The sequence below is a fragment of the Corvus hawaiiensis genome, chromosome Z (assembly GCF_020740725.1).
Source record: "Corvus hawaiiensis isolate bCorHaw1 chromosome Z, bCorHaw1.pri.cur, whole genome shotgun sequence".
Lineage (NCBI taxonomy): Eukaryota > Metazoa > Chordata > Aves > Passeriformes > Corvidae > Corvus > Corvus hawaiiensis.
In genome coordinates this window covers 11,954,126-11,981,449 of record NC_063255.1, presented here as the reverse complement: position 1 = coordinate 11,981,449, position 27,324 = coordinate 11,954,126, and the positions used below count along the sequence as shown (strand labels likewise).

General features: G+C 36.3%; 1 protein-coding gene across 2 annotated transcripts in view; it reads right to left on the bottom strand.

Annotated features, from left to right (window-relative positions):
• RICTOR (RPTOR independent companion of MTOR complex 2) overlaps positions 1-27,324 on the bottom strand; it is a 76,529-nt gene that overhangs the window by 12,703 nt on the left and 36,502 nt on the right. For both annotated transcript variants that reach the window (XM_048290628.1, XM_048290629.1), the window contains exons 11-31: positions 26,067-26,149; positions 25,347-25,434; positions 24,415-24,505; positions 24,209-24,275; positions 24,020-24,100; positions 22,565-22,665; positions 20,879-21,041; positions 20,371-20,472; positions 17,909-17,955; positions 14,339-14,474; positions 13,582-13,781; positions 12,485-12,611; positions 11,129-11,293; positions 10,636-10,712; positions 10,441-10,519; positions 9,481-9,590; positions 6,382-6,469; positions 5,533-5,625; positions 4,560-4,666; positions 3,690-3,919; positions 1,853-2,882 (exon numbers count right to left, since the gene is read on the bottom strand). In XM_048290628.1, coding sequence (XP_048146585.1) covers positions 1,853-2,882; positions 3,690-3,919; positions 4,560-4,666; positions 5,533-5,625; positions 6,382-6,469; positions 9,481-9,590; positions 10,441-10,519; positions 10,636-10,712; positions 11,129-11,293; positions 12,485-12,611; positions 13,582-13,781; positions 14,339-14,474; positions 17,909-17,955; positions 20,371-20,472; positions 20,879-21,041; positions 22,565-22,665; positions 24,020-24,100; positions 24,209-24,275; positions 24,415-24,505; positions 25,347-25,434; positions 26,067-26,149 — 3,265 coding nt within the window. The remainder of the gene's footprint in view (positions 1-1,852; positions 2,883-3,689; positions 3,920-4,559; positions 4,667-5,532; positions 5,626-6,381; positions 6,470-9,480; positions 9,591-10,440; positions 10,520-10,635; positions 10,713-11,128; positions 11,294-12,484; positions 12,612-13,581; positions 13,782-14,338; positions 14,475-17,908; positions 17,956-20,370; positions 20,473-20,878; positions 21,042-22,564; positions 22,666-24,019; positions 24,101-24,208; positions 24,276-24,414; positions 24,506-25,346; positions 25,435-26,066; positions 26,150-27,324) is intronic.

Sequence of the window (27,324 nt, the reverse complement as noted above, 5' to 3'; positions counted from 1 at the left end):
AGAGACAAAGGTGGGAAATACAGCTTCACAAAATTTATGCAAAGAAAAAGGCTTTTTAACCTCTGAATGAAAAGAATAACTAAAAACACTGCAGAAGTAAAAAAATGGCTGTTAGTTGCTACTAACACATGAATCTGTCAAAAAACCGTAAATGAAAGTTTTCTGAAGACTGACAGAAAAATTGATTTGGCAGATAAAAAGGACAGAATTTTTGCTAATTTATTATTTAAAAAAAAATCTAAGGACAGTTTTAGTTGGAACAGTAAACATACTCTGAATTTATGAGTAAACAAAATCTGAAATTATAAGTACCATAATTTTTTCAGTGGAGACACAGCATAACCAGCAAGAAAAACACATGTACTAGTTTCACTGCAGTCTTTTCAAAAATTATATTAGCAACTAACACAATCTGAGTATCTCTTTGAGTATACATGTCTGCAATTATTTAACCTTCTCAGAGATACAAGCACTCCAGACATTTCAGTGTTAAGCATGTCAGCACAAATCCTTTACTCTAACCACTGACACAAGAGAACACGAACAGCTAAGCACCAGGAATAGTCTGTATGACATTGAATGCAGGATCAAAGTCCACTGCAGCAAGGCTGCTCTGCACATCAAGGGCATGACTGCAAGGAATGGTAAAACATCACTTACAGCCATTACAGAACCTGTACTACCACTGAAATGACACCTACTTGCTCCTGCACTAGCACAGGATGCCAGTGACAGAGCAAGGAATGGCACTTCCAATTTCCAGGACAGGGCAAGATAACTACTAAATCATCCTTATCTAACCAACATACTCAGTCTAGTTCTAACTTACTTGAACAAAGGTATTTTTCATGGCATCTTTCCAGAATGATGTGAATATAGCAACAAATGGATGTTGCTTTTAATCAGGACATACACACTCAACTGGGTTTGAGGAGGGCAGCTCAAGGACTGAGCATTTGCTGTTCTCTGCAGTAAGCAGATGACTCATACACTGGTAGTGTCTCCCCCTTCTCTCATTTGAGAGATGATAAGGTAAGAACAGAGATAAAAAGTGTCTTTTCCATTTCAACACTAATGTGAAAATCCAGTGCACTAGCTAAAAGATGATGTGAAGGAAAAATTTAATACAAGAGCTCTTAAGGGAATGCTATTCAGCAGTGACTGTTGCAGCTGGGAACAGTGTCAATGTCAAGAGCTAGACATCTTATGTAACTATCTAATTAGTCTTCAGAACATCTAATATTGCTCAAAAATAAAGAGGTGACATGGCCATCTAAAAATAAATGCTATGAGTAAAATCTTTGATCTGTTGTAGCTAAGAAGCCAAACTGACATTCCTATCAGTGGCACCAGTATCTCATCACTGGCCTCAATGCCAGTGAACACAAATATAGCATATTGGCAAGAGTCTCTGTCCTAAAACCTCCCCAAGTGACATTGAGAAAATTCTCTTCTGAAATATAACTCTGACTTCACAGGCAATTTGGTGTGTTTGCAACTTTAATAATGTTAGCAGCTTTAATAATGTCAGCAGTGCAACTGCATTTTTTGTATTACAGAAGTTAAAACAGGAAGCAAATGTGATAAAACGAGGCATTTTCCTTTGTCACCAATAGCATTATAAAGGATTGAGAACAGCTATGAAAGCTGGGCTTCCCTGACAACACTTACAAAGTTGAGAATTGTGCTTCTATTATTCACTTAATACCAGTACCGCCTTCAGTGAAGTTATGCATCACCTTGCAACAACTGTCCCTTTTAGGTGCAAATAGAAAAAAACAACAGGAAGATACTGTTCTTAAGTTGTTCTTAAAGCACTGAAGTAAGAAATGAGCATATAGTAATTTCTTACCGGCTTGGGGTTAGTCGAGAATCCAGGCTGCCAGACTTCATAGTGATAGTGTCAGTAAACAGCACATCCTTTGCTGGAGATGCCAGGGCTTCTGAGTGAGACAGTGAGGGATGCATCCTCTGCTGCTGTAGGCGCTTTAGTGTAGCATAGCCAAATGCATCTCGAGAACTTGTGTAGCTGAAGTTATAGTCAGCAAGACTTTTTATTGTAGCAAGAGAAGGAGCTTTAAGAGACTGGGCTCTTCTGGGAAGGGTATGAGAAGACCCTGGTGGAACCAGGGATACAGAGTTGGATTTTGAGAGAGGCAGGTGGTTAGACTGTGGTGTTGAACAGTGACTTGGTTTAACTGTTTTTGTGCTTACCACAGTACTCAAACTTCCGGAGTCAGTATCTACATTTGTAGTGTCCACACCTACAGTCTCCCTTGAAGGGCTAGAGCTCATTGAACTTATGCCACTTGTTGTGGTATCTGTATTAAAACTTAAGCTACGACTCTTGAAATGTGTTTGTGTAGTACCATCTCCTATTAGCCTTTCTTTGCTTGTGTTTTCTCGATGAATTTCATTTCCAAGACCTTTTGGCAGCTTCAGATCATTTTCTCCAATACTCTGGGTACAATCAGTATCTTCCACATGCTTACTTCCAACAAAAGAAGTTTCTAATCGTAAAGTCTGAATTTTTGGAACCCTGAAAACAGGGTTCAATTCTTCCCCAGCAGGAAAGTCTATGCTACCACTAGGTTCTGTTACTGTACGATTTCGCCTCAGGCCTGATTTACTGTCAGATGATGTCAGCTTTCCTCCTTTTGGATCACTGCTACTTCTGTGCTTTTTATTAGGTAGAGTAAGAGAGTTTAGAATGCGATTTTTCACAAGTCTACTAGAAGAAAAAAAAGGAAAGGGACTACGGTCTTTGTCCTTTGAAGGTCCAGGTCTGTCATAAAATATTTGTTCTGCATCTTCAGTAATATCTAGGAAGAAAGTACTGGTGGAAGTACTACCGAAACGGTCATCCTCCATGATGAACATACCTGAAATTATACAAGACTTTGTCACACAAAATAGGCATTTCTTCAAAGTCTACAAACTATGCTGCAAAATAGGAAGTCATTCTACAGAAGCCCAAGTGGGTGGTCTATGCAATTTACTGCAACTTTAATTCCTCTTTTTTTTCCTGCAGAACTTGTTGCACATTAACTATCTTGAGGAGTAACTGAGCTGAAAAAAAAAAGCCTTCAAAAAAAAAAAAAAAGCGCAAACATCCAGCTACTAGGATTATAACCAAAACACTCCTTTAATGATATCTAAATGCAGTATATTTCTCGATTTAAATTCCAAGTAACCATAGCAAAAATAAAATGCATTAGGTACTTGCAATACACAATAATTTAAATACAGCGAAATTTTGGGTGTTTCTGTACACCCTGAGACCATAAATACTCATTTTCTAGAATATTCCTTTGAGGACAAGCAAGTGTATCTTTATACTCAAGTATGGAGGTTTCTGCAGCATGTTACAGCAAACTGCCATGATCCAACACAAAAATTAGTAACTTACCATCATGTGACAACTTTTCTTCTACACCAAATGTGAAGCTAAGACACTGTTTTACTCCCTCTCACTTTTCTGCATCTCTCTGAATGTACGTAACTGTCCTATTGCTTGTACTCTTTTATTGCAAGAACACCTTTACACCACTGGTCTGAACCTCATCCTGCCAAAACGCTGGTAAGAACACCAAAATGCTGTTTGTGGTGGGTTGTGCTCTTCACAGGTTATTCTTGTCTGCTTGTTCATTTTTTCCTTGTTTGCTTGTTTTGGTGTTCTGGTTACTTACTTGATGGAGCAGATTCGCTTTCACTGTTGTGCCTAGAACTGGTAGACTCAGAGTTCAAGCTAAGAGTGCTGGGTATAGAAGAAAGTTCATTGCAGAGCTGCTCCATGTCATCAGGGACCACTGGCCAAGGCTGTCTACGACTGTGTCTCACTGCATCCCAGTTGTGATGCTTCAAAATGTCACATCCTTGTTTAGTTTTGGCTATTAGACCAAGCACGTAGACACAGGTTCTGTATTTAACATATACGTAGAAAAAAAAGCAACAATAATAGCACCTAATTTAACTAAAGTCATTTCACTTTTGAAAGGAAACAGTTTCAAAGCAATTCAGCAGAAACTTCATAAAACCGACAAATAGTATATTGTTAATTTTTATTTGTAAATCAACGTAAGCTTAAGAAATACACTAAAGTATCTGAGAAAAATATACTATTCAGAAATAAAAACTAATTATCACAAGAGCCTGATTACATAAAACAGAAAAGTACCTTTTGAAAAAAAGGCCAAATATTAACGTAGTAGCAGTATTAGACAAAATACCATCTACTTATGCTTTTAAATATTTCAAAAATATATTTTAAAAATTGATGTAATAATAAATTTTCACAGAGATATAAGTAGCAAGTATACTGTTTTATAGAAAAGGAGAAAAGTAGTATATTTTTTCATCGATTTCATTTGTTTACTGCACGTTCTTTCAGACTTCCTACACAATTCTACAGTTGCAAAGAACTGATACTCAATCATCAGTGACTTTAATAACTGGTTTCCAATAAAGTACAAATCTGTATTCATGTAAATCAGGTTTCTATTTGAAAACTGATGGCAACTACCATTTGAAAATTTTATGTATAAATCAGATACACATACCCTCTAACAGACAGAACCTCACAATGTTGAGCAAGTGCCATTATATCAGGAATTACATTCTCCTCTTGAAGCAAGTTAAGACCCCAATTCGACGACCCGATATTGCCCTGGAATGAAATTTGTCAAGTAAATTTTGATCTTAATGTGATCTGCAGCACTATCAATGTAAAGTTTTGACAATTTTGTTTGTTGGTAGCAGAGTTTGAAGCTACATCTTCTCAAAGCAATTTAAAGATCTGAGCACCCCTTCTGACATTACCTAGTTGTGCTAATACAAAAAAGCACTCAGCACACTGCGTATAATACCTAAAGCTGCTCAAATTAGTAGTACTATGTATTCCTCACCTCACCAGTTCTACTATAGCCAGCAGCATGATCTTCGTTTATTTATTTTACATTCCTCTTACACAGGCACCTTTTTACATACCTACAGTATCTTCCAATAATAATCACCTTGGACAAATGTTCAAAATTAACTTTGGGGAAGACAAGAAAGAAGCAGCTGAGTGACAAAGCACATTTAGGAGTGTAGCTTGGATACACACCAACACTAGGTTTTTGCCAGTACCAAGTACCAGGGTGCCATAACCACATGGATCAACACTGGCAACCAACTTCCTTGCAGAAATACTAGAGGCTACTAAAGTAAATGCATTAAACTCAGACCATGGCAACTTTTAACTTGTAACTACCAGTTCCATACTAATATTCCTATGGCAATGGGTCATTGTTCTTTGTTAAAAAGAAAAAAAAAAGACAAAGTGATTATTAAAAACCTCAGAATAAAACAGGTACAGTGAACCATTTTCAACTGAAAGCATAGTTAGGGAACAGAATGCCAACTTGAAAAACTCACACATTTTTTGATAAACCCCCTAATTTCTTATTTTTACAGAATTTTGCTTAGTTATTTAAGAATGAATAGTTATAACACAACTAAACAACTGCAAAACTTTGTAAATCTATTACTAACCAAGGCCCAAAGGGCTGCTTTCAGCTGCTTAATTCCTTCCCACTTATCCAGCATTGGGGAACGAACAGTGTAACTTAGATCTGTAACAATACTCTGAAGGAGAAAAACAGAAGAAGAAAAGATTAAGTTGAAAATGGAGACTTCACTCATACAGGTTCTCTTGCATTTATAGTAAAAGTTAAAGCACTAATTTACATCATGTATCCTAGGAAGAACAGTGGTAATTCTGGAATAATAACCACAAATTAACAGCAGTGATAATGCAAGAAGAAAATTTTAATGAAATCACTGATTCCATGAAGTTATTTCAGATTTTATAAAGATGACAGATTAATCAAACTAGCACACTGCAATATATATGTTTTCTCTTGAACTTTTCAAAGAGCATTGTCAATTCATTAAATCATTTTACAAATCCACACTGAAAGTTAATTTAAGCAATTATGGCTTGGAATTTGTTTTCTTAGATTTTCAAAATATTAGGAAGATTTTATTCCCTCATTTCCACGTTTTTGTATGCTTAAAAGGATAGGCATAGTTTTACCACATGTGTAACTGTCAATATACAATCCACAGAGACTGACTTTTTTTTTCTATTTATGAATTGCTTTCCATGCTAAGATTTTGCTAGTCATTTTAAGAAAAATGTTGCAAGCTATTTTGCTGATATTTCAGCGTCAGGAAGGAATTTTACATGAGATTAGATGGGGAAGACTGTCTTCACAACTTAAGACTCATCATCAACCTCTGCAATGCCTGTTAAACGCCATTTTTTTCTTAAAACCTGTTTTCAAAAGGTTTACAGTGATCTTTAAAATATTTCAAGTTATAAACAGTTATTATCCTCACCTGAGACTCCAGTAAATGGCAGCCTGTTTTATGGTGCACCAGTTGGCCATAAAGGTGAACTGGCAGGTAGACATGTGGTCGTTGTAATCTGGCAGAAATAGAAACATATGTAGGTTTCCCAACATTTCTAATATTTTATTCTAAAATAAATTGCACTGCAATGTAATACAATGACTTACTCTTGATTTTATTCAAACAAATAGAATTCTTTTGAGGAATTTAGAAAGGAATAGAACTGTTTCAATTGGAAGGGACCTACAACAATCATCTAATCCAACCGCCAGGCCGCTTCAGGGCTGACTAAAAGTTAAATCCTGTTATTAATGACACTGCCCAAATGCCACTTGAATACTGACAGACTTGGGGCATGGACCACCTCTCCAGGATGCCTGTTCCTCTGTGTGACCACCCACAACGTTTGTGGTAATTCTTCCTAGTACCCAGTCTGAACCTCCCCTGCTTCAGCTCTGAGCCATTCCCACACATCCTGTCCCTGGATGCCAGGAAGGAGAGCTCAGCACCTCCCTGTGCCCTTCCCCTCCTCATGAAGCTGCAGAGAGCAGTGAGGTCACCCCTCAGCCTCCTTTTTGCCAAACTGGACAAGCCCAAAGTCCTCAGCTGCTCCTCACAGGAGGTTCCAGCTTTGTTTCCCTCCTCAGGATGTGCTGAAGGACCTTCCCATCCTTCTCCACCTGCAGAGCCCAGCAGGGCCCACGCTGAGGCTGCCCCAGGGCTGAGCCCAGCAGGACCATCCCCTCTCTGTGCCGGCTGTGCCGTGCTCGGTGCTCTGGGAGGGGGTTTGCCCTCAGGGCTGCCAGGGCACTGCTGACCCACACCGAGCCCAGCACCAGCCAGCCCCACATCCCCCTCTGCAGCTGTCCAGCCACTCCTCTCCCACTTTATCCCTGTGCCTGGCGTTACCCAATCCCAGGTACAGAATCCAGCATTGGGACTTGTCAAACTTCACCCAATTTATGATCGCTCAGTGCTCCAATCTGCCTCTGCAAGGCCTCTTGTCCCTCAAAAGAATCCACAGCACCTCCCAGTCTGGATCACCAGCAAATTGCTACTGATGCATTCACCTCCAGCATCCAGATTGTTGATACAGACCTGGCCCTGGAATGGAGCCCTGAGGAACACCACTGATGAGACCAAGCACCACGCAGATGTAGCGCCATTCACTGCAACCCTTTGGGCTCTGTCCCTCAGCCAGTTCTTCACCCACCACACTCATCCCACAGCTAGCCAACTTGTCCACATGGACACTGTGAAGGACAGTACCAAAATCTTGCCAGGAAAACTACATCTACTGCCTTCCCTTCACCCACCAGATGGGTGACCTTATCACAGAAGGATAACAACTTAGATAAATAAAACCTTCCCTTTGTGAACCCATGCTAACTGTGTCTGACGACTGCATTATTCTTTAAATGCCTTTGAACAATTGCCAGTATAGTCTTCTCCATAATATTTCCAGGAACTGCGGTTACTTTTCTGGGTCTTACATACTTCTTATGAACTGGAATAAACTGGCTAGCTTCCAGTCAGCAGAGACTTCCCTAGACTCGCAAGACTTTTGGTAGAGATGAGTCCTGACCCAACATCTGCTAGCTCCCTCAGTACTGATGGGCTAGCACTGTTGAGACTAGTCCCTCAGCCTAGTGGGAACCAGGCCCCATGACCTTGTGAACATTCAGCTGATACAGACAGTCCCTTACAATACTAGTGTCCACAAATGGAAAGTCACAGTTTCCACATTTGTGGACCTCTGGATCAGAGAACCAAGCAGCCCAAGGTCTATCAATATTGCTGAAGACTGAGGCAAAAAACCCACTGACTTTTAATTAATCTCTGTTTTTTCTTCATCCCTGTAAGTCAGGTGACCATCTTCATCAAGTATCAATCCAATGTTTTCTTCATACCTCCTCTTTCTTGTTGTATGACAGAACAATGCCCAGTTTCAGTCTTGAATGAGCTTTGCCTTTTGTGCCCTCCCCCTGCTTATGTGAATCACAGTTTTATAGTCTTCCTGTGAAGGGTGACCTTCAGGAGATCATGTAATTTCCTTTTCCTCTTGAGCTCCATGAGGAGTTCCCTGTTCAGCCAAGGTAGTCTTCTGTCCCACTTGCCTGACTTACAACACCATGGGATTGCCCACTCCTGTGCTTCTAAAAGATGGACCAGCACTTCTGGACACCTAGGCCCTCAAAAATGTACTCTGCTAAAGCAGCTCCCCGAGTTACTTCTCCTGAAGCCCTCAGAAACAACTTTGCTGTGCTTTTTCTCGTTATATTGAAAATTTTAACCTTAACCATGTCATGATCATTGTGGCCTGGAGAACTCCCTTCCATCACATCTCCCACAAGCCCTATATTCACAAACAGCAAGTCGAGGAGGACATCTTTCCTAGTTGGCTCACTGAGTCCCTGTGAAAAGAAGGTATTGCCTACAGACTTTCTCCTATAGAGAACTTCCAAGGTTGCTTGTCACTGCATGATGACATTTGCAGTTGATGCCTGGAAGTTGAAATCTTCTACAGGTAGCCCATAAGAACAAGGGCTACTAATCCAGAAATTTCTCCTAATTGTATATAGAATGACTCACCAGAACTAACATCCTGGCTGAGCAATCAGTAGCAGACACTCACTACATCACCTCCTTTGTTCTTCATCCCTTTAATCCTCACCCAGAGGTTCTCAACCACATCACTACTAACTGTAAGGGCTGTATAATCAAACCTCTTCCTTATTCAGAGTGACACATTCATCTGCCCATCCCTCCTGAAAAGCCTGTTGCCCTCCATTCCAACACTCTGATCATGGGACTCAATCCATCAAGTCTTAATAAAATGAATTCTATTAAAGCTCTAAAACTAACTATATAAAAGCTCTGAAATAAATTATATTAAAGCTCTCGGAGCTAAGCAATGCATCCAGTTCATCCAGTTTGTTTCTCATACTGTGCTGATGTACTGTAATGCTCCAGGAGCAGAATAAACTGAAATCCTGTTGGTACCCCTTTCCCTCATACATTCCTGTTCACAGCTCTCCTGATCAGTCCCACCAGCTTGTGCCTCAAAACTGATTTTCCCAAATTTACCTTTGGTTGCTCCGACGAACATAGTTATCCCCATCAACAGGTTTGCGGTACGTTGTAAGTGCTTCATTAAGTTGTTCTTCAATCAATTCAACATATTTTAAGTTATATTCCTGTAAGACGACAGACGAGGGTTGACACAGTAAATTTAGTGGTTTATGGTGTTGTAGCATGATACTTTATAAGGAAGAAAAAATTGAAGAAAGTTCCTTAAGAAAGACTGAATTTTTTTATGATCTGAAGGCGGGGCTCATGAAAATGAATGTGCTTCACACATACAATGAGTCTGCAGAGTCAGCAATTGATTTCATAATTTTTTCAGGGAATTTGTTCAAAAAAGGAAGAAAGAAATACTTCTTTCTGATGAACTCAAATAATTTCAATAGACCATCATGCATTTCAGTACTCCTTGAGAAGTGATACTTAAACTACTAATGAGAAATGAGACTAATCTCTTATAATCAATTACAAAACCAAAATAACGTAAGAAGAGTTTTATTCAAGTTATGACAATAATGAATTCTTCTTAATGGTCCTGTGTTCCTCTTTACTTCCTAACAGCATAAGCCAATTCTGTCCTCATGAGCTCTACATTTAATTACCAACAACCAGAGATAACAGATATCTTGAAAAGCAGCATTCTTTTGCTCACTTCTCTAGATAATGACCTTCCACAACAACCTATTTTAGAAAGTCACTACACTCCTGAAATATTTGCTGAAATATCAAAACTATATAAAAGTCTTGGTAAATCAAAAGCACACATGTACTGAGAAGCTATGGAACTGTAAGTCCCCGTCGACCTTTCCCAGCAACAACGTTATGTCACTGATGCAATAAATGTATTTGCATTAGCTTTACACATACATTAATATGCAATTATTTTTAAGAATCTCTGTTCTAAACCCACATATTCACACCGTTCCTCCTAGTATCAAGCAAACATTTTCTTCTTATCATTACCTTTTGCCACTTTTCCATCTGTTTTGTTACATAACCTCTTTCATTTAGATATGAAAACCCCTTTGGGATGGACAGAAATCTGTAAAAAACCACCAGACAGTTAACATTGTAATTTAAACAATTCACAGAATTTGAATAAAAAGAACACTTATTTGTTTCCACAGTGTGAAGTCCAACAGCATATTCAACATTTACCTTAGGAGTAGAAGCAAACCCTTGTCTCCAAGATGAGAAAGAGCTGGTTTCATTTGGATAAGGGCATGAAGATTGGCCTAAAATAATTAAGAACACATAAACAGTATTTGAGCACTACATAATTCTGAAAACTGCAATAACTACAACACTCTACTTGCAATGAACCAGCACGTTTTTCACAATAAGAATTATCAAATGCCAACTTAATCCTAATATTATCAATTTTAGGTACCTTCTGTCATTAAATATAAACTACTTCACAAAAAGTATAATGAACAAAATAGCTGAATTAGTTGCAATTCATATTTAAATACAGGCATAATCCAGAAGTCTATGTTTCCTTGTCTGTAACACTCCAGTAGTTTCATGACGATCAAGAAAGGAAACCATGAGTAGCTTCTTGCACATTTGTACTTTGCTGCTAGGGAAAGGAGTGGGGAAGAGCTTAAGAGCAGCATACCAGAAAGAGGTTAAAAAGAGAAGGGATGCTCACCTTGTCTTCACACGCCTCATCTAGAATATCAAGTGCCTCAGAAGAAATAGTTTTATTTTTATCATGTAACTGGGTCACCAGTAACTCAATCCCCCAGTTGCTGAAGAACTCTACATTAGCTCTCAGCAACACTCGTAAGTGTTTTGTTGCATACAACCTGCAGCTCTGCAAAGTAAGGAAAATGTTTTCTTGAATGGAAGAAAAATAACTAATACAGTTAATGATACATAACTTCTAAAAATACCTTTCAATTACTGTATTTTGCAGCAAGCAACTCTGATACACACCTTATCTATTAAGATTACAGTTTATTAGAGAGCTATTTCTATCTTAGCAAATGGGAAAATTGAATCTAAGATCACAACTAAGTTGGTCACCATAAGTGTCCAATCCCATATCTCTTATTATTACATTATTGTATCTTTTGAAGAGAATTTAGAAGCCAACTAAAAAAATTATAGTCAGTAGGGAGCTTCACCTTCTTTCAATGAGTCATTCTTTCAACCTCAACTATCTTCATTACTTTCAGACTCCACTCTTTATCCATAAGAAAAATTGTATCTTCGACAGTCTCAGAGAAATATCCTCAATTTATGTCCTCTTTCAAAATACAGTCAGACATTTAAAGCTAGTGTCTACATTTTTCTCTCTTGTATCTACTCAAGAACACATTCTGTCTGTTCAGACAACAGAAACAACTTCATTTGAAGTAATGAACATTCTTTCCTAGCTATATTTCAACTTAATTGTCATCTGTCTCCCTGACATCAGTATTTGCTTGTCTACTAACATTACCTTTAAAGTAAGGAGTTTCCTCTCCCAAGTCCACATAACTCTGTATTTTATCCTTACTCAACTTCTTTGATTCAGAAGAACAAATCCCAATGCCTATTTCTGAACCAACCCCCCATTCCAGCAGCTAGAGCATCTACTTAGTTCCAACACACTGAGTAACCTCAATTATTATCAAAACAGTTCTCTATTACCAGGAGGTTAACATGCTTAGTGCTGCTAGAAATATAGATTTCTGTTTCTGATAACAATGCCTTCACAATTGATTTAAGTTGCCACTGACCTGCACATTACACCTAGTTTATACATATCAAGACTTTAGCTCCCATCATATGTCAGAGAAGCTCTATTTGAAGGACTTAATTTCTTGAGCACAAATACAATACAAGGTATGAAGTTTCACAACAAATTCAAAAGCTACACTTGCAGGAATTTCATTTCTCTGAATAAAAAATAAGAACTCTTTTCATACATAACAACTTAAAAATAAAGTCATGCACCTTGAATAATAAAACAAACGTATAGAGGGCAATAACAAAGGAACATAAGTTGAACTGAACTTACATCAGTGGCTGCTGTCAGGATTTTAGAAAGAATGACTCTTGCCAATCCATCTCTGCTATAATCCAGACTAGAAACAGTCAATTTTAACAAGTGATCTTGGTTCTTCAAAGAACAAAGATTAAGAAGACTGGAGGCATGGAAGGGGAGGAAGAAGAAAATAAAATTAGTATTTGAACCCACTTGAACCATCACTAATTTAAACTTAATTACTTTGAATTATACTTTTATTACTATAAATGCAGAATACAAAGTATGTTCTCATATGAATTTGAGTAATTTTAAATTGTTATAGCTGTACATAGGATAGGATAATAGGGATGAAATAATGCACTGAACTGCAAGGGGAAAACCCCAAACCAACACCTTTTGTAACAGCTCTGTAAAAATTTTGTCAGCATATAGTGATTATAAGTATAAAAACTAATGCTCATGAAGCTTTGTGAACAATTCTTTTTTGTTAAACATTGCCATAAAGTTAATCCTATTAACTGCCTAGATTTTACCGTACATCAAGTTTTCTGAAGCTAGTAAAAGGCTTGCTTTCTAAAAATCAACAAAATCAACAAGCAAAAAATGAGTACATCAAAAGACTTGCATTTTTGCTTTAAGTTTACTGTATGTCAATAAACTAGTACTAGTCACCAGCGAATTTATTCCCATGAAGCTGAACAAAATTTTGAGCTTCAGAACTTTACTCAAATACAATGGACTGAAATTTTAAGTGCAATATACATCAACATTTCACAAACAGTATGGTATCTGCCATTTTTCCATAGTTTGTGTTTTGAGTTTTGTTTTTCTATTTCCCCATTCTGTATCTTTCAGTACACTATAATCCTTCCTGATACTCACCTCTGTCACACAGGTGTGGATAGGAAAAAGTAAGCTGTTAATGCTTATGGAATCACCTCTGTCTGCTTAGTAATGACAGACTAAAAGACCTTTTCTTAGAAAAAAATGGGGATCTTTACCTGTAACTACACCAAAATAACCTTAAAGTTTTCAGCTTTTCAAAAGATGATGGCCCTCACGCACAGTTTAAAATTTGCATAACTATTACACTGCAAGTACAATTCAAACTGAATAAAAGCACTCACCACTGAAACACATTACATTTTTCAAGCATTTTCACTCCATGAGGGTGACAAGATAAAGTACCAAAAAACAGGAAGTAGTGCTGGCTAAGGGTGTTTAGTAACCCATTATTTTGAAGGCTACGTTCAGGTTTCATGCCTGATGAAGAGTTGAGCCAAAGTACAATATCTTTAACCAATTCCTCCAGGTAACCTTGTCCATCCTAGCAAAATAAAAAGGAATAGTGTCTGTTACCAATAGAAATGTGTCTCTTCTTTACTGGAACTCGTTACTTTAAATTTCTTAAAATGTACGAATACAACATGGATACAAACCAGAAATGCAGACTTGTAAACAATTCAGATTAAGAAAAAGTTTCAAGAGAAATAAAAAAAGCTAAGCATGGAGACATCTTAGGACTAATTCTTTCTTTCCAGGAAAAGGGAGAAGTATTATTCAATGACATTTTCCTCTGACCTGAGGCATAAAAGTCTTTAGCACAAAAGAAGCAAGGAGTTAGAAAAGGAAGGTTATACACAGCATAATAAAAAAATCCCTTCTAACCCTAAGTTGCATTTAACAAAGCTGTATTTACTAAAACTTCTACATAAACATAGTCATCTTCCTCAATATTTCACATTGTATTTCTTAATTACACTGATCATTTTAGATTTAACATCCAAAATCTCAGACGTCTTTACCAAAAATTAAGGTTTTTCCAAGTGGCATTCAGCAAGAGCACTCATTCTACTTCCAGTCTTGTAGCTGGAAACTTCTTACCTCCTCTGATTCAAGAAGAAATTCAGTAAACTGACAACCCACAACAGTGAGCTGCTTCGCCTTGGCATAGTCCAGATCCAGGTTAGCATAGAGTTTACTGCTAGGCTTGTAAAAATACAGCAATCTCCTTACAAACCTAGAGAAAGTAAAATAGAATTGGCTATTATTCAGTACAAGGACAATCTCACAATACAAAATTATGTTAGTAGAAAAAATGGGTTATACTTGAATTGGTTTCTTGGCAGTAAGTTTTAAAAATTTATCAAAAGAGTAGCAGGTAACAGTGAGGATATCCAGCCACAATTCCAGAGATGCTGCTGTATTGTGTGTTATAAAGGGTTTTCTATACCATGACTTAATACAAGCAAAGGAACTTAAAATCTCTATGCCCTCAGAAGCCATAGCTTCCTTCTAATTCTCATAATTTATTCTGCTGTAATTTATCCTGTGGCAAGTTTCAAAGACTGTATTATGTAAACTAACAAAGAGCTTAAAAAAGAATCTTGTGACCTGAGTTTTCTTCAGCTATTATAGTTACTGCTACTGTGAAAAACACATTTTCGCATTCTGCCAGGAAAAAGTCTCATTAATTCAGCAACAGTACTTCCAATCACCTCACTTAACCATTTCTGAAGCATAACACAGTGATTGCAAACACACTCTCAAGACTTTTTAAAATCACAGTAAACAATGTAGCTTGAGTTTTGCATCACAGCAGTAAGTCTTCAGCAAAGATCCTCCTCTCACGAATTCCTCATCAAAAAATAAACACACACTTGTGCTTTAAAATAACACAGAATGTTCCAAGAGAAGGTAGATATGTCAGGCATTAAGAAAACTTAATTACAGAACTGCACTTGTATTTGAAAAAGTCAGAGTAATCCACTATCTCTAACTCCAAACACAGGACCAATTATAAAGGAAACCTGAGGGCTTAATTAAGTTTTGTCAAATGAAATGTATTTTATTCTGGGTTACTAGCAATAAATACATATTGACATATAAATTTATAAATTTATATATCTATGAATATATTTAAGCATGCATGTGTATATATCGATGCACGCGTGTTCAGTTTTGGAACCCTTGGCCCCTCACTACAAAAAGGACATTGAGGAGCTGAAGTGAGTCCAGAGAAGATCAACAGAGCTGGGGAAGGTTCTGGGGCACAAGTCCAAGGAGCAGCTGAGGGAACTGGAGGTGTTTACCCTGGAAAAAGGGAGGCTTAGGGAAGACCTTAGTGCTCTTTACAACTCCCTGACAGGAGGCTGTAGCCAGGTGGGGGTGGTCTCTCCTCCCAGGTAACAAGTGACAGAATGAGAGGAGAAGGCCTCAAATTGCCCCCAAGGAAGTTTAGATTGGATATTAGGAAAAATTTCTGGACTAAAAGAACTGCCTGAAGGAGCTGTTGGGAGTCACCACTCCTGGAGGGATTTAAACGACATACAGACATGGCACTTGGAAACATTCTTTAGCAGTGAACAGTTGGACTCAATGATCTTTGAGGTCTTTTTCATGATTCTATGATCCCATGTGTATACACACATTGCATTAACTGTATCTCTAGGAAATGAAGAAATCCTTATAAAAATATCTGGAATTTCATTGTAACAGCTGTAAGATCATCACAACACTAACACGAAAAAAAGGATCAACTTACAGAAGGAGAAATCAATGTAATTTACACTTGAAAAGCAAAGGGGATGAAAATTTTTTATCATTAGCAGTGAAACCAGAGAGATTTGGGGCTTAATGACTTCTAACTAAACAGGAGTAACAGCATTTTAAAGCTATTAAGTTCCCAATTCTGAAGAAAGGATCAGTGAACTATAGAAGCATCACACCAATTCAATTCTAGATTTTCCCAATTTATTTGGAATTAAATTATTTAGGCACTTAATAATGCTTGAGTGCAGCACAAAACCATGGAACAGGAACACTGTCCCACACAGGTAGGTTGAGGAGTGCGTGTTGGTGTCACAGTCAGGACTGAAGACACTGCTTTAGAGAAGCAATGTTATAAACCACCAGATTTGGAAAATAATCCTTTACCCCAAAGTACAGATTGGCAGTAAGTATTTCAGGAAAACCGGGAAAAAATACAGACACAAAATTAAATTATGGCTATGATAACAATGGGACTACTGCTTATGCTGTAAATACTTCATAAAAGCACCCTGACTACTTCTTGGTAAAAATTTAGAATAGAGCCACACAAGCCTTTCAGCATATATTCTATATTCTGGATTTTCCCCGAATTCAGGAAGTACCTTTTCATGCCCACAAATACAGACCTATTCTTCAAAATAATGTAATCTTTTTCTGAAACACACTTTAAAAGGAACATCCAAGAACTAATTAGTAACACTATAACCACACAGGCACTAAAGGAGTAAAAATGCCTTACTGGCAACAGATATGAAAGGAACAAGAGCTGTACTGGGGGTTTTTTGTTTGGTTCACTGTTTTTTTTTCCAAATTGTAGGAACCCAGAGTGCCAAGAATATTTCTCTGCCTGTTTTTAAGGGTTCTTACCCCCCTGAACAACACTGTTTTAGCTTCAAACCTTGGAAAAAATTACCAACAGACAAGAACTAGAAAATACAGTGGTGTGAATTAGGTGATAGACTACTATGTAAGATTGCCACAGGGTGAAAAATTTAGAGGTTTTGGGCTTCTCTTTGTAGTAAATAGATAAGAGTAAAAAATATCAAAATGGAGGATTGTTGTTGTTCTCTAAACCTTCTTCTCCTTCTTCTACTCCATATTCTGCAGTAAAAGTAGTTTGGATTGATTGGATAGAGAATTCCGCAGTTCCTAGTCGTGTTACTGAATAATTGGTAGGAAAGTGAAAATAATGTATGTTTTTAGTAACTATTGGTTAAAATATCTTTAAAAGGCTGTGTAAATCTTGATAATTAGTCTCACTCCTGCTTTTCTGTCTTCTATGCTGCACCTGGGTCATGCTAGTGGCTCTGTTCCTCTGATAAGACTTAATAAACAACTATCTGGAAGCATTGAAAGTCAAGGAGAAGTCTTGGCTTATCTTTGAAAGTCCTTGCAAGGACTTTCAGCAAATTCTCTCCCCTCAGGAGGGACTTGATTTACGGCACGGTTCAGTGTCACAAATTACACATGCTTCTCTTGCCATTAACACTAACTAGAAATAATTTCCTCTTGGTTTTTGATGAAAGCTGTAGTTATAAAACTGTACAACTGTAGACTTAACTCTGTAAAAACTTTCCAAGCTCTGACATAGAACACTACTGCTTATCAAGTGGTAACACTTCTAAGGTTTAAAATTAAATTGAGCATTTGCAAAGGTAGTATGATTTGTAAGGGACTAAATGCATAAAGCATCTGTGCATAGAAAAGAAGCTTAAACACCTTTAAAGCTCAAACAGTTCATTTAAAGTAAATATTGCAACTTAATTATCCAAATTTACACCTTAACTGCTTATCTACACATTTTAGAAATGTGATACATCTAAAGAATATTTTATTGCAATAGTAAAAACCAGTTTTTCCAAATTTCTTTCTTCGAAGAAAGTCTACATAATTTTTACATACCTGTGCAACTGTTCATCTTTGTAGTTCCTTAGATTTATATTTGGCCACTAGAAAAAACAGCAAATATAGCGTTATACAAAACTTGAACATCAGTCCTTGATTAGTCACTAAAATTCACTTATTTCTATCAGTTGTATTTACCTAATAATTAGAAAGTTTTCTTGCACCTAATGTTATATCTTAAGAAAGACTTTATCTTATTGAAAAGCCCACACTTCCTGCTTCAAGAATGGTTCAATTTTTTTCTAGAGGACAGGGAATGTTGGTCACATGCTACATGTACAAGGCCACAATTCTAATGAAAACAAAAAAACTATGCGAAGCTGATGAAAAATAAACAATTTTGCTCAGTTTCTTTTCTGCAAATAACAAAAAAAAAAGATAAGCATAACAGGGAAATAATTGTTGGTTGCTGTTTTGAGTATTTATCAGATTTGGTTTAAAAGGAATCATTATTCTGTTACAGATCACTTAAACAGTGCTTATTAAAACAGTATTTAAACTCCCCTGTTGACACTTTTTAAGATGTATTAAGAATGACCATATGAAAAACGTGAACCACATGAATGTCCCCTCTTCAGGACCTATTCTTTCCTCCCATTACATTTTACTCTGTTTTTACAGCCATCTGTTTTCTCTACGGTTTCAGATTTCTTTCTGTTGCTACTAGTGAATATCTTCTTGTCAGGAACGGAAAAAAAGTGCATCAAACACTCTTCTTTCCTATCCATGTGACACAGTTCTACATTTCCAATTAGTATTCCAGTATTAAGACACACAGTGCACTCGTTAATGATTAGTAAAATTGACTACACCAGTAACAGCGCCAGATACAGATGAGGCTGACACTTTTGCTGCTCTTTTAGCAGCTTAGACATCAAGCTGAGCAAGTGAAAAAGGCAGTAAGGCACCACCTGAGATGCACACGATGAGGTGGTTAGAGAGCTGATGCTCCACAGATACAAGGCTGCAACAGACAAGGGGGAGGTGAGTAGCCACATGACATAAATTTCAGACACTGGAATCTGGATCCTGCTCATTAGAGGACTAAAGACAACCGCTCTGGTAACATCATCTCAATTTATGCTGGTGTTACACAGTTTAACAGAAACAGAAATGGTTAGAAGTAGGCCAGAAAACACACACACTTCTCATTCAGGAAGAAGTCCCCAGTTTTCAGACATTAGGAACTCTTTGACAGGGCACTGGAAAATGTATTTTTGGGGAGGTCTGAGATGGCAGAGAAACTGGCTGTTTGACATAAATTCCAGTTTAATAAAACCCAAAACACATTAGTGGTCAACTAGATAGGGCTTCCACTGTCAAAATACTACAGAGGTTAATTAACAGTGAGATTCTGAAAAACAGTATTCTGATAATATCTTTAATACTGAATTAAAAATCAAAGGTAAAAGCATCTGTGACTAATAATAGTTATCTAGTAACCCAGTAAATCTTATAATTGCAGTAAAAAATTCTGTAAACAGTGCTCTGGTGGAGCAAAGCTACTGTCATATACATATTCAGGTCTTTATACCAGACAGATTCTTGCTCTTTCAACTTTATCGGTCCCTGAAAAAAAGGCACAGAAATATTTAGTTTCTTTTTTTTTTTTTTAAAAACAACATAGTCTTGATTATGATTGTCACCATTAATCCTTTTTTGTACTTTCACCATCTTTGTAACAACACAGCAAAGAAGACAGTAAGAGAATGCTACTCAACTGAAGGATGGCTTTGATGCACAGAATGACATTTTGGAGCAATTTTGATTTGAAGACTATATTAAGTACTCAGAAAGTTTTATTAGTCAAACAAAGTATATTTTCTGCTTACAAAAAGAGGTAGTATCTTAAAATCTGTGCATTAAATATATTTAATATCTTTAAATATATTTAAAACAATGCCCCTCACCCCATTAGGTATTCCCTTTATGTTGTAAAAATAAATTAATTCTGTAATGAAATCAATGCTACAGAAGTATTTGCATTAGTTCAAAACATTCAGTGATGTTTCCATAAGTAGTTCAGTCTAAGCATCTGAAGTTTGATCTAGAACCCATCTCTTACTATAACCTTCAGCTCATTTTACTTAAAGAAAATCTGCTATGAATCTGAACATAGCAGTATCCCTCTGCAGTTTGAAGTATTAGCAGCTTTAAAGACAATATACCTAATTCTGTGAAACTGATTTCTAAACAACTAAAGACATATAACATTTAATACATGCTTCTTAGGAAAACTGTGAATTTAACTGTAGTGTGTTTTTGAATATAGTTTAAGGGCTGTATACAAAGAGACTACATCAGCACTGACTAAACCCAGGAGATTCTAATTTCCTGAAATAAAACAAATTATTAGATGTACTGTGGAATTAATATTAGAAAGTCAAAGCTCACATCTGAAACAGACTTTTTCCCCAAACAATTTCTTCAACATATTATCACAGCCTTTGTAAGCTCACCTTCAGTATGGTCCCTATTAGATTCCAATTCCAGTCAAGGTTCTCTTTGTGATTGAGAACTTGGCTGTCTCGAAGATTCATGATGAGTGCTTCTTCTGTATCCTGGAATACAGACATGGAAAAATACAATAGGTTTCCCTGCATCATCTTTTTCAGTCTTGCCACATGATACACTTACCGCTCATGTAAAAATCATTAAAAGGGCTGTGTTTCACAGTAATGTACATTTGAAGGTAAATTGCATAGTTATAGTACAGCATTAAGAATCTAAAAGTAAGAGATCACAACTGGTCACATAAAGCATTAAAAATCATTGGCATTTAATTCCTCAATTTCTAGAAATGCAGTTTAGTATCCAAAAGTGCCTGCAAGACAAATGAGATAAAAAAGTACTAAAAAGAATCACACAAATTACTATGAATTACATGAGTGAAGCTTGGGGGGGCAGGACCCAAGTCTCCAAAATACAATGCCAAATTCAGGTTTGAAAAAGGAATTACCGTAATACCTTTAAAATAAAGATGTCTTTCTGCACACGGTACTGATCCCTTTTTTGGTGTGTTGAGATTGCTTTCTGAATAATGTGATCTAAATGGAGGCTGTAAGGTTTAGGGCCTCTTTTCTTCATCTCATGAAAACGTTTTAAGCAGTTGAGTGCTGCACTTGCTCGCCTAATAGAAAAAAAAAAATTATAATTAGTATTTGGCAGTTGTTATCAGACTAAAGAGGACCACTACCTCCTGAGTGAACAGCTCAAGAAAGCTCTGACCAACAATTCTGAAGCATATAGGAAGAAAATTATTTTCTTAAGACATGTTTTTATACATTCACAAGACTCAGACTCATATTGAAATTATACAGAAAAGTATCTTTTAAAGAGTTCCTAGCACTGAAGTATTATTGTTACTGATAACTTTTCTTCTACTCAGCAATTAGTGGTGTCTGTCACAGTTCAGAGAGGATATTGTAAAGTTTAAAGTTGACTTCCATTGGGAGATGCAACAGTAGATCAACATCCTGTAGTGAAGTTGGAAGTTCAGGGAGCTAGCTTCAACTAATAGTAATCAAGTAATCAACTTATAGTAATCAATCTCATACATTCTCATACCCGCCGCTTCCCTGCAAGGGCAGGAGTATCAATAGTACACTTCCTGTTTTTATATCTGAACAGTTCAGCAACAGCATGTAAGGTTTCTAGGAAAAGATAGGGAGTTACATAAATGACAGCCAACAAGGGCAAAACCAGTTAATTACAAAACAGTGGTAGCAGCAAAAAACCCCACCTACAGAGCAAATAAAAATAAGGAAATCTAAAAATGGGGAGTTAAGTTTATCTTTCTTCCCTATAAGCAAAAATTCTCATAGTGTAGGACAGTTCTTTCATTTTATTTTCAAACAAATACCTTTTGATTTGGTCACTTAGCTAAATTATTTAAATTTAATCTGTAACACAGATCACCGTTTTTCAGACTATAAAACGGTGTAGAGTGTTGACCAATGCCAAGATCCCCAAATAAAAAATACTACTTCTAAAGAATCACTTTCTTTCAACAGAAATGGGAATTCTTACTACTCTAACAGGTATGTCCAGAAATGCCAAAAAGCAAAACAATTGCAGGTAATCCACAAGCATCTCCCTTCTGCTCTTTATCCCTCCTTTCATCCCACCACTTAGGCCATATATAAAATATGAAATATCCTCTCCTGAAATTTCAGATATGCCTTTTATGAAAACTAACAGTGTCACTGAGTATCAAAATCTTCTACTGACATACATGAAACCTTCGAAACTAAAAACCAGAAGAGTACTACACTTTTAGGAAGCACTCTACATGCAGCATTATTTATTTCACAGTTGCAGTTTGGAAAAATGCTGTTCTTTATCACTGACAACACAAGGAAAGACAGAACATTATGATACATTTTTCAGAATACTAATCTGACAAGACAGATCAGAAATGGCAAGAGCAATTAACAAATACATTTCCTATGAAAAAAACCTCAACACACTCAATTTGTCTTCTACAAAGAAAAGCAACTAAGAACACAGAATTGAAGAAATACATATTAAAGACATGTGAATTATCAAATAGTTTGATTTCTTCCATTAGGAGGTTTAAATTGTGTGAAGTACCCAGAAGATGGCATTTTGTAACAGAGCTTTATGCTTTTAAATGTAACACAGAATTCTTACAGTCTTTTCTCTTTCATGATGTCAAAGGATGCTGCCATATTCATCAGTGTTGGTAAGCAGTGCAAGTGATGGCTATGAGAATGAGGAAGAATTGTGTTTGCCTACAAAAAAACCCAACAGAAGACCAGTTAGAATAACTTAGTACAACAATTTCATCCATCTTTTTAGGATCAACATTTAAAGAATCTACCACTTTTCACAAGATTTTCACAAATTTATGACAATAAAACTACCTTTTGCTTAATGTCAGAGTGTAATTACACACACCATTTTGAATTTGTGATCTAACTAACCAACCGGAATTACACTAGAAAGTAACTTGAAAAAATTTCAGATTTCAGAATGCTATAATCGATATTGTTTGCACTGGAGTTTAAGTGGTAACAAGCAAAAACTTGCAAAGCATCGGATATGCTTATGCCATGCACATAAAACTGCTAAAAAAACCTAAAATCAGAAAACCTGTTAAAGCTGATGATTTCTACTGAAACTTTGCTGCATAAAAAAACTCTGATTAATTAATATAACTTTCTACGTTATTAGACATTTAGCTGCTTTTAATAAACATAGGTAGTTCTGCAAATATTTTTGGAAACTAAAAGCAAGATTGATGAAGAAATTACTTACATTTCCAAACACTGAATAAAAAATACAAGTATTTTTTCAGGTTTTGATAAATAGTAGTCATATCTGATTAACAGATCACCTCTTCAGAAAATAAAAAAATACCTATGCTTTACAGCATACTCCAATGTGAGTCAACAATCACTGTCACTCACAAGTGTTCAGGAAACCAGAAAAATAGCATATAATATTATAAAAAGCAAAGGCTGAAATGTAGCACTGGAGTGTTTATGAAAACAGTATCATCATCTCAGTACAAGATTAGTTTAAGAGAGAGAAGGTACTGCAAAAGCTATCTTAGGTCAACAGAAGTGGAATGAAGCTGAAGTTTCCCTGTAGTAGGAGCACTACATCAAGATGAAGTTGCCTAAATGAGTATTGTCAAGTACCAAAACCACATCCAACTGAATCTGGAAAAATTTCATCTGTCTGCCCTATGAAGCAGAAAGCTAAACACACCGTTGGAGGCCTACTGACTATCATACTAAGAAAAGCAAAAATTAGCTATGGTCCTTTTCCCCAAACACAGTTACTGGCGGGTATGTTTGCAGGATTCCAGCTTAAAAATAAAACTCCTACAATGGCAAGAAAGTGTCCTGGTGAGAGTCAGAGCTGCAGATAACCTTGGAACAGAACCCCTAGTACCTTCAATGCTTTCCAAGCAGTCTTCCTATTGATTAATACTGGCTTTAATATATGAAGTGCCAGAAGATGTAATGTTAAATTAATCCACTATTCAGACAAAAACTACATGTTTCAAGTTTGGAATACAAATTAAATGCTGTAATAGCAAATATCTATTTACAAGTAGTTACAAAAAGTGGTATTTACCATGTGCAAAAGTTCTCCCAGAAGGATAGTTGCTCTGACAGACACATGGTCATCGCTACTTGTGATCACTTCAACCAGACCCTTCAAAAGGAAAAATATTATTACAACATTTAATGTATAACATCTTACTTGAACTCTTGTAGGAAAAAAAGTAACAAGCATCTATTGAAACTGAAAGTCATTAGTTACCTCTAGAAGTCCATTGGTAATAAAAGCAGAAAGCACTAAAGCCAAGTAATTATCCATGAGATCAGGCCTAAGGAGAAAAGAAGTATGGAAACAATTTAGAAAGTACATTTCTTATTGTTCCTGCAAGAAAACAAGAACTGTTTCATCCACACTGCCACAAAACAAAACAAGAAAAAGGGTTTAGACGAAGGTCATTAAATCCCCACCTTGATCTGGCTCGATGGGGTAAAACAGTTTTAGCCTCAGCAGCTACAAAGCCATCAGAAAGTCTCCAGCAGTCTTGAAACCTGCCTGGATCTAGAACAAGAAAATATGGACAATGGTAATTATAACACTGGCTTTCACAGTATTATTTTGAAGGTGGTCAGTAGGTAAATAATAATCCTTGCCCGCAAATATTATTTCAGGTGGTTTCAAATTACAGAAAATTTTGTCAGAAGGGACCTCTTAACAAGTCATGCAAACCACACTCCTGAACAAAGCAAGGGTACCTTGAAAGCTAGGACAAAGATTGTATCTAAGTGTCAACAAAACCAGTGACATTTCCAATCCATAAACACATTTAATGTGTTTAACAGAAAACACCATAAGCACCTAAAATGTTACAAGGTGTGTCCATATATAGAAGTAGCAAGTTTGCAACAAAGAATGATTTATTTACTTATAAATTAAAAAAGCATAGAATGCTCTTGGGTTTACAAAGGAGTAATTCTAAAGTTAAAATACTTACTTGGTTAAACTTAAAGACATGAAAAAATACTCGCCCTCAAAAAAGCAGAAGTCTAAGGCCAGCGCAGACAGCTAACAGACAATATACAGAAAAGATTGACTAATAACTTTTCTGTAGTATTCACTAACACATCTACAATTCTGAACACTCCAAACAGTTCAAAGAAGTCTAATTTGTAGTGCTGACCTTACAGTCTTTTGTGTTAATGCTTAACTATGCCGATCTTTCATCAAACTTAGAACACTTAAAAGGTGATAAAGAATTTTAAACAGGACTTCAGAGCACCCAATAAATTCAGTGATAAAACAATTAATACTAAGGCAATTTATAATACATAGGAGACAGAAAAGGTTTCAAATTTATACAGGAGCTTAACAGAACTCTTATGTGAACTTTTAAAGTACTTACCTACACTGAGAAGTGCCTCAATAAATTCTTCTGCAATAACAGGAAGAGGAAGGCGAAATATATCGTAGAGAACTTCAAGCAGGCCACGCTACCAAAGAAAACATAACACAACAAGAATTTTACAAATTTACAAAATTGTCCTTTTTTTCACTATTAATACTGAACTTGAGACTTCTACAGTGCTAACATTGGTGCATTTGTTGCACTGTTTCTTTCACAAACTGAAATAACTGGAGAAGAAAGGATGGGGAATGTGGCTTTCTTACTTTTGAACTGTCCCTTACTGTCACTACGAATTCTCTAGCACTTCAGGCTACTTGGATTGCAGATTTTTAGAATGGTTACATCTGGCACCATCAACTTTTGTTTAGTAAGTTTAATTTGTGAAGAAAGGTTTTTATTTACCTGGAATTAAACTCTGACTATTAGGATTTAAACTTGCAACTGCAGCTACTGTAAACATCCTTTGATTTGTGAACAGAGTAAAAATTAATTTACATACATAATCTCCTCCATTCTGTCACACATACATGGTATGCTTCCCAATTTCACAGGAATTTTATAACAGAATTACAGACTTGAACTTGGGGGTTAAATAAACTCAAGAATAGTTGTCTCATAATTGGTGTCTGTGCTTAAACCACTAAATTGTTAAAAGGTTAAGAAAAAATAAAATATCAAATATTATTCCTACATCAGTACTAAATATTCACCACCTACCCGTATTTCCATATTTGGTATACAGAGTACCCCAATAAGAGACTGAATTCCAGAATTTCCAGGTTTGCACAGGCTGATAATACCTAGAAAACATTAAATGTATAATAATATTCCCTCATCAGTGAAAGAAAGGACAATAGACACGTGCTAAATTAGATTTTCAGTTTGAAAACAAGTACACATGAAAAAAATTACTAATCATAAACATTTTCATGCTTATAATATCTCCTTCCCAATCAACAGTATTTAATAAAACTTCCTAATCACAAAACTTCATATCCTCATTAAAAATATTGCTATTTTTGTCCTTCCTACTGCGAACAATACATAAAAGTGTGAGAACAACATATGCATGGAAGAAATGACAAAAAGACAGAATTGTCTATAACAAGTAACTCTTCAGCCTGAAAGGTTTTCACGATCTTAGAAGAACTGTGAGGAATTTCAAGCAAAAGCTGTACCTTAACCTAATAAATTATTCATTTCCTTTACGTCTCAGGTGAATTCTAACAGCTGTTAGATCTAAGTGCCTCAGTGTAGGAAGATGCAGTAACACACCTATCAGAAACTATTTTCTGGAAGTTTCAAAGCTGTCACGTGCTTCCTCTCCAAGCATGTGAGAGCACACAAGAAACTTGAAGGATACCCGGGCATTAAAATTAGGTTAGTGATCATTTTCAGAACTTAAAAAATAACACAAGTAGTGTCACAAAACAGCCTAAGTATAGCCTGGAAAAATTCCACTCAAAATTTTGGTAAATGTTTATATTAACTGATTTAAATTTGCCAGACAGTGTCTTGACTAAAAGAAAAAGCAGTCCCCAAGGCAGAACCTTCATCTTACATATTGTAATAATGCAGAGAAAGGATTTAGTAAAATGAAAAAAGCTACTTTTTTCATTTAGAAATGTCTTCCACGTGAAAAATTGCAAACAATGTCCATTTGCAAGTTCTCTTCAGCTATGGCAGCTGGTAGAAGTGGGTGCTAATGAAACTATTTGCCAAATCTCTTAACACAGACAAAAAGATTTCATTTATGGCAGAAGCACCACAAACGCAAATTCTTATGATACAATGTTATTTTAAATATCCTTTCACCCATTAGATTCCAAGAATGACAATCAAGATGTAGTTTATAAGGCATTTTACACAGGGAGGGGATAAGCTGTGCCTTGTCAGGAGTCTAAGAAAACTAAGTATGCGTCCTCCAATTTTACAGAATCAAAACACGTATTAAGTAGCATTGTAGGAAGGTATT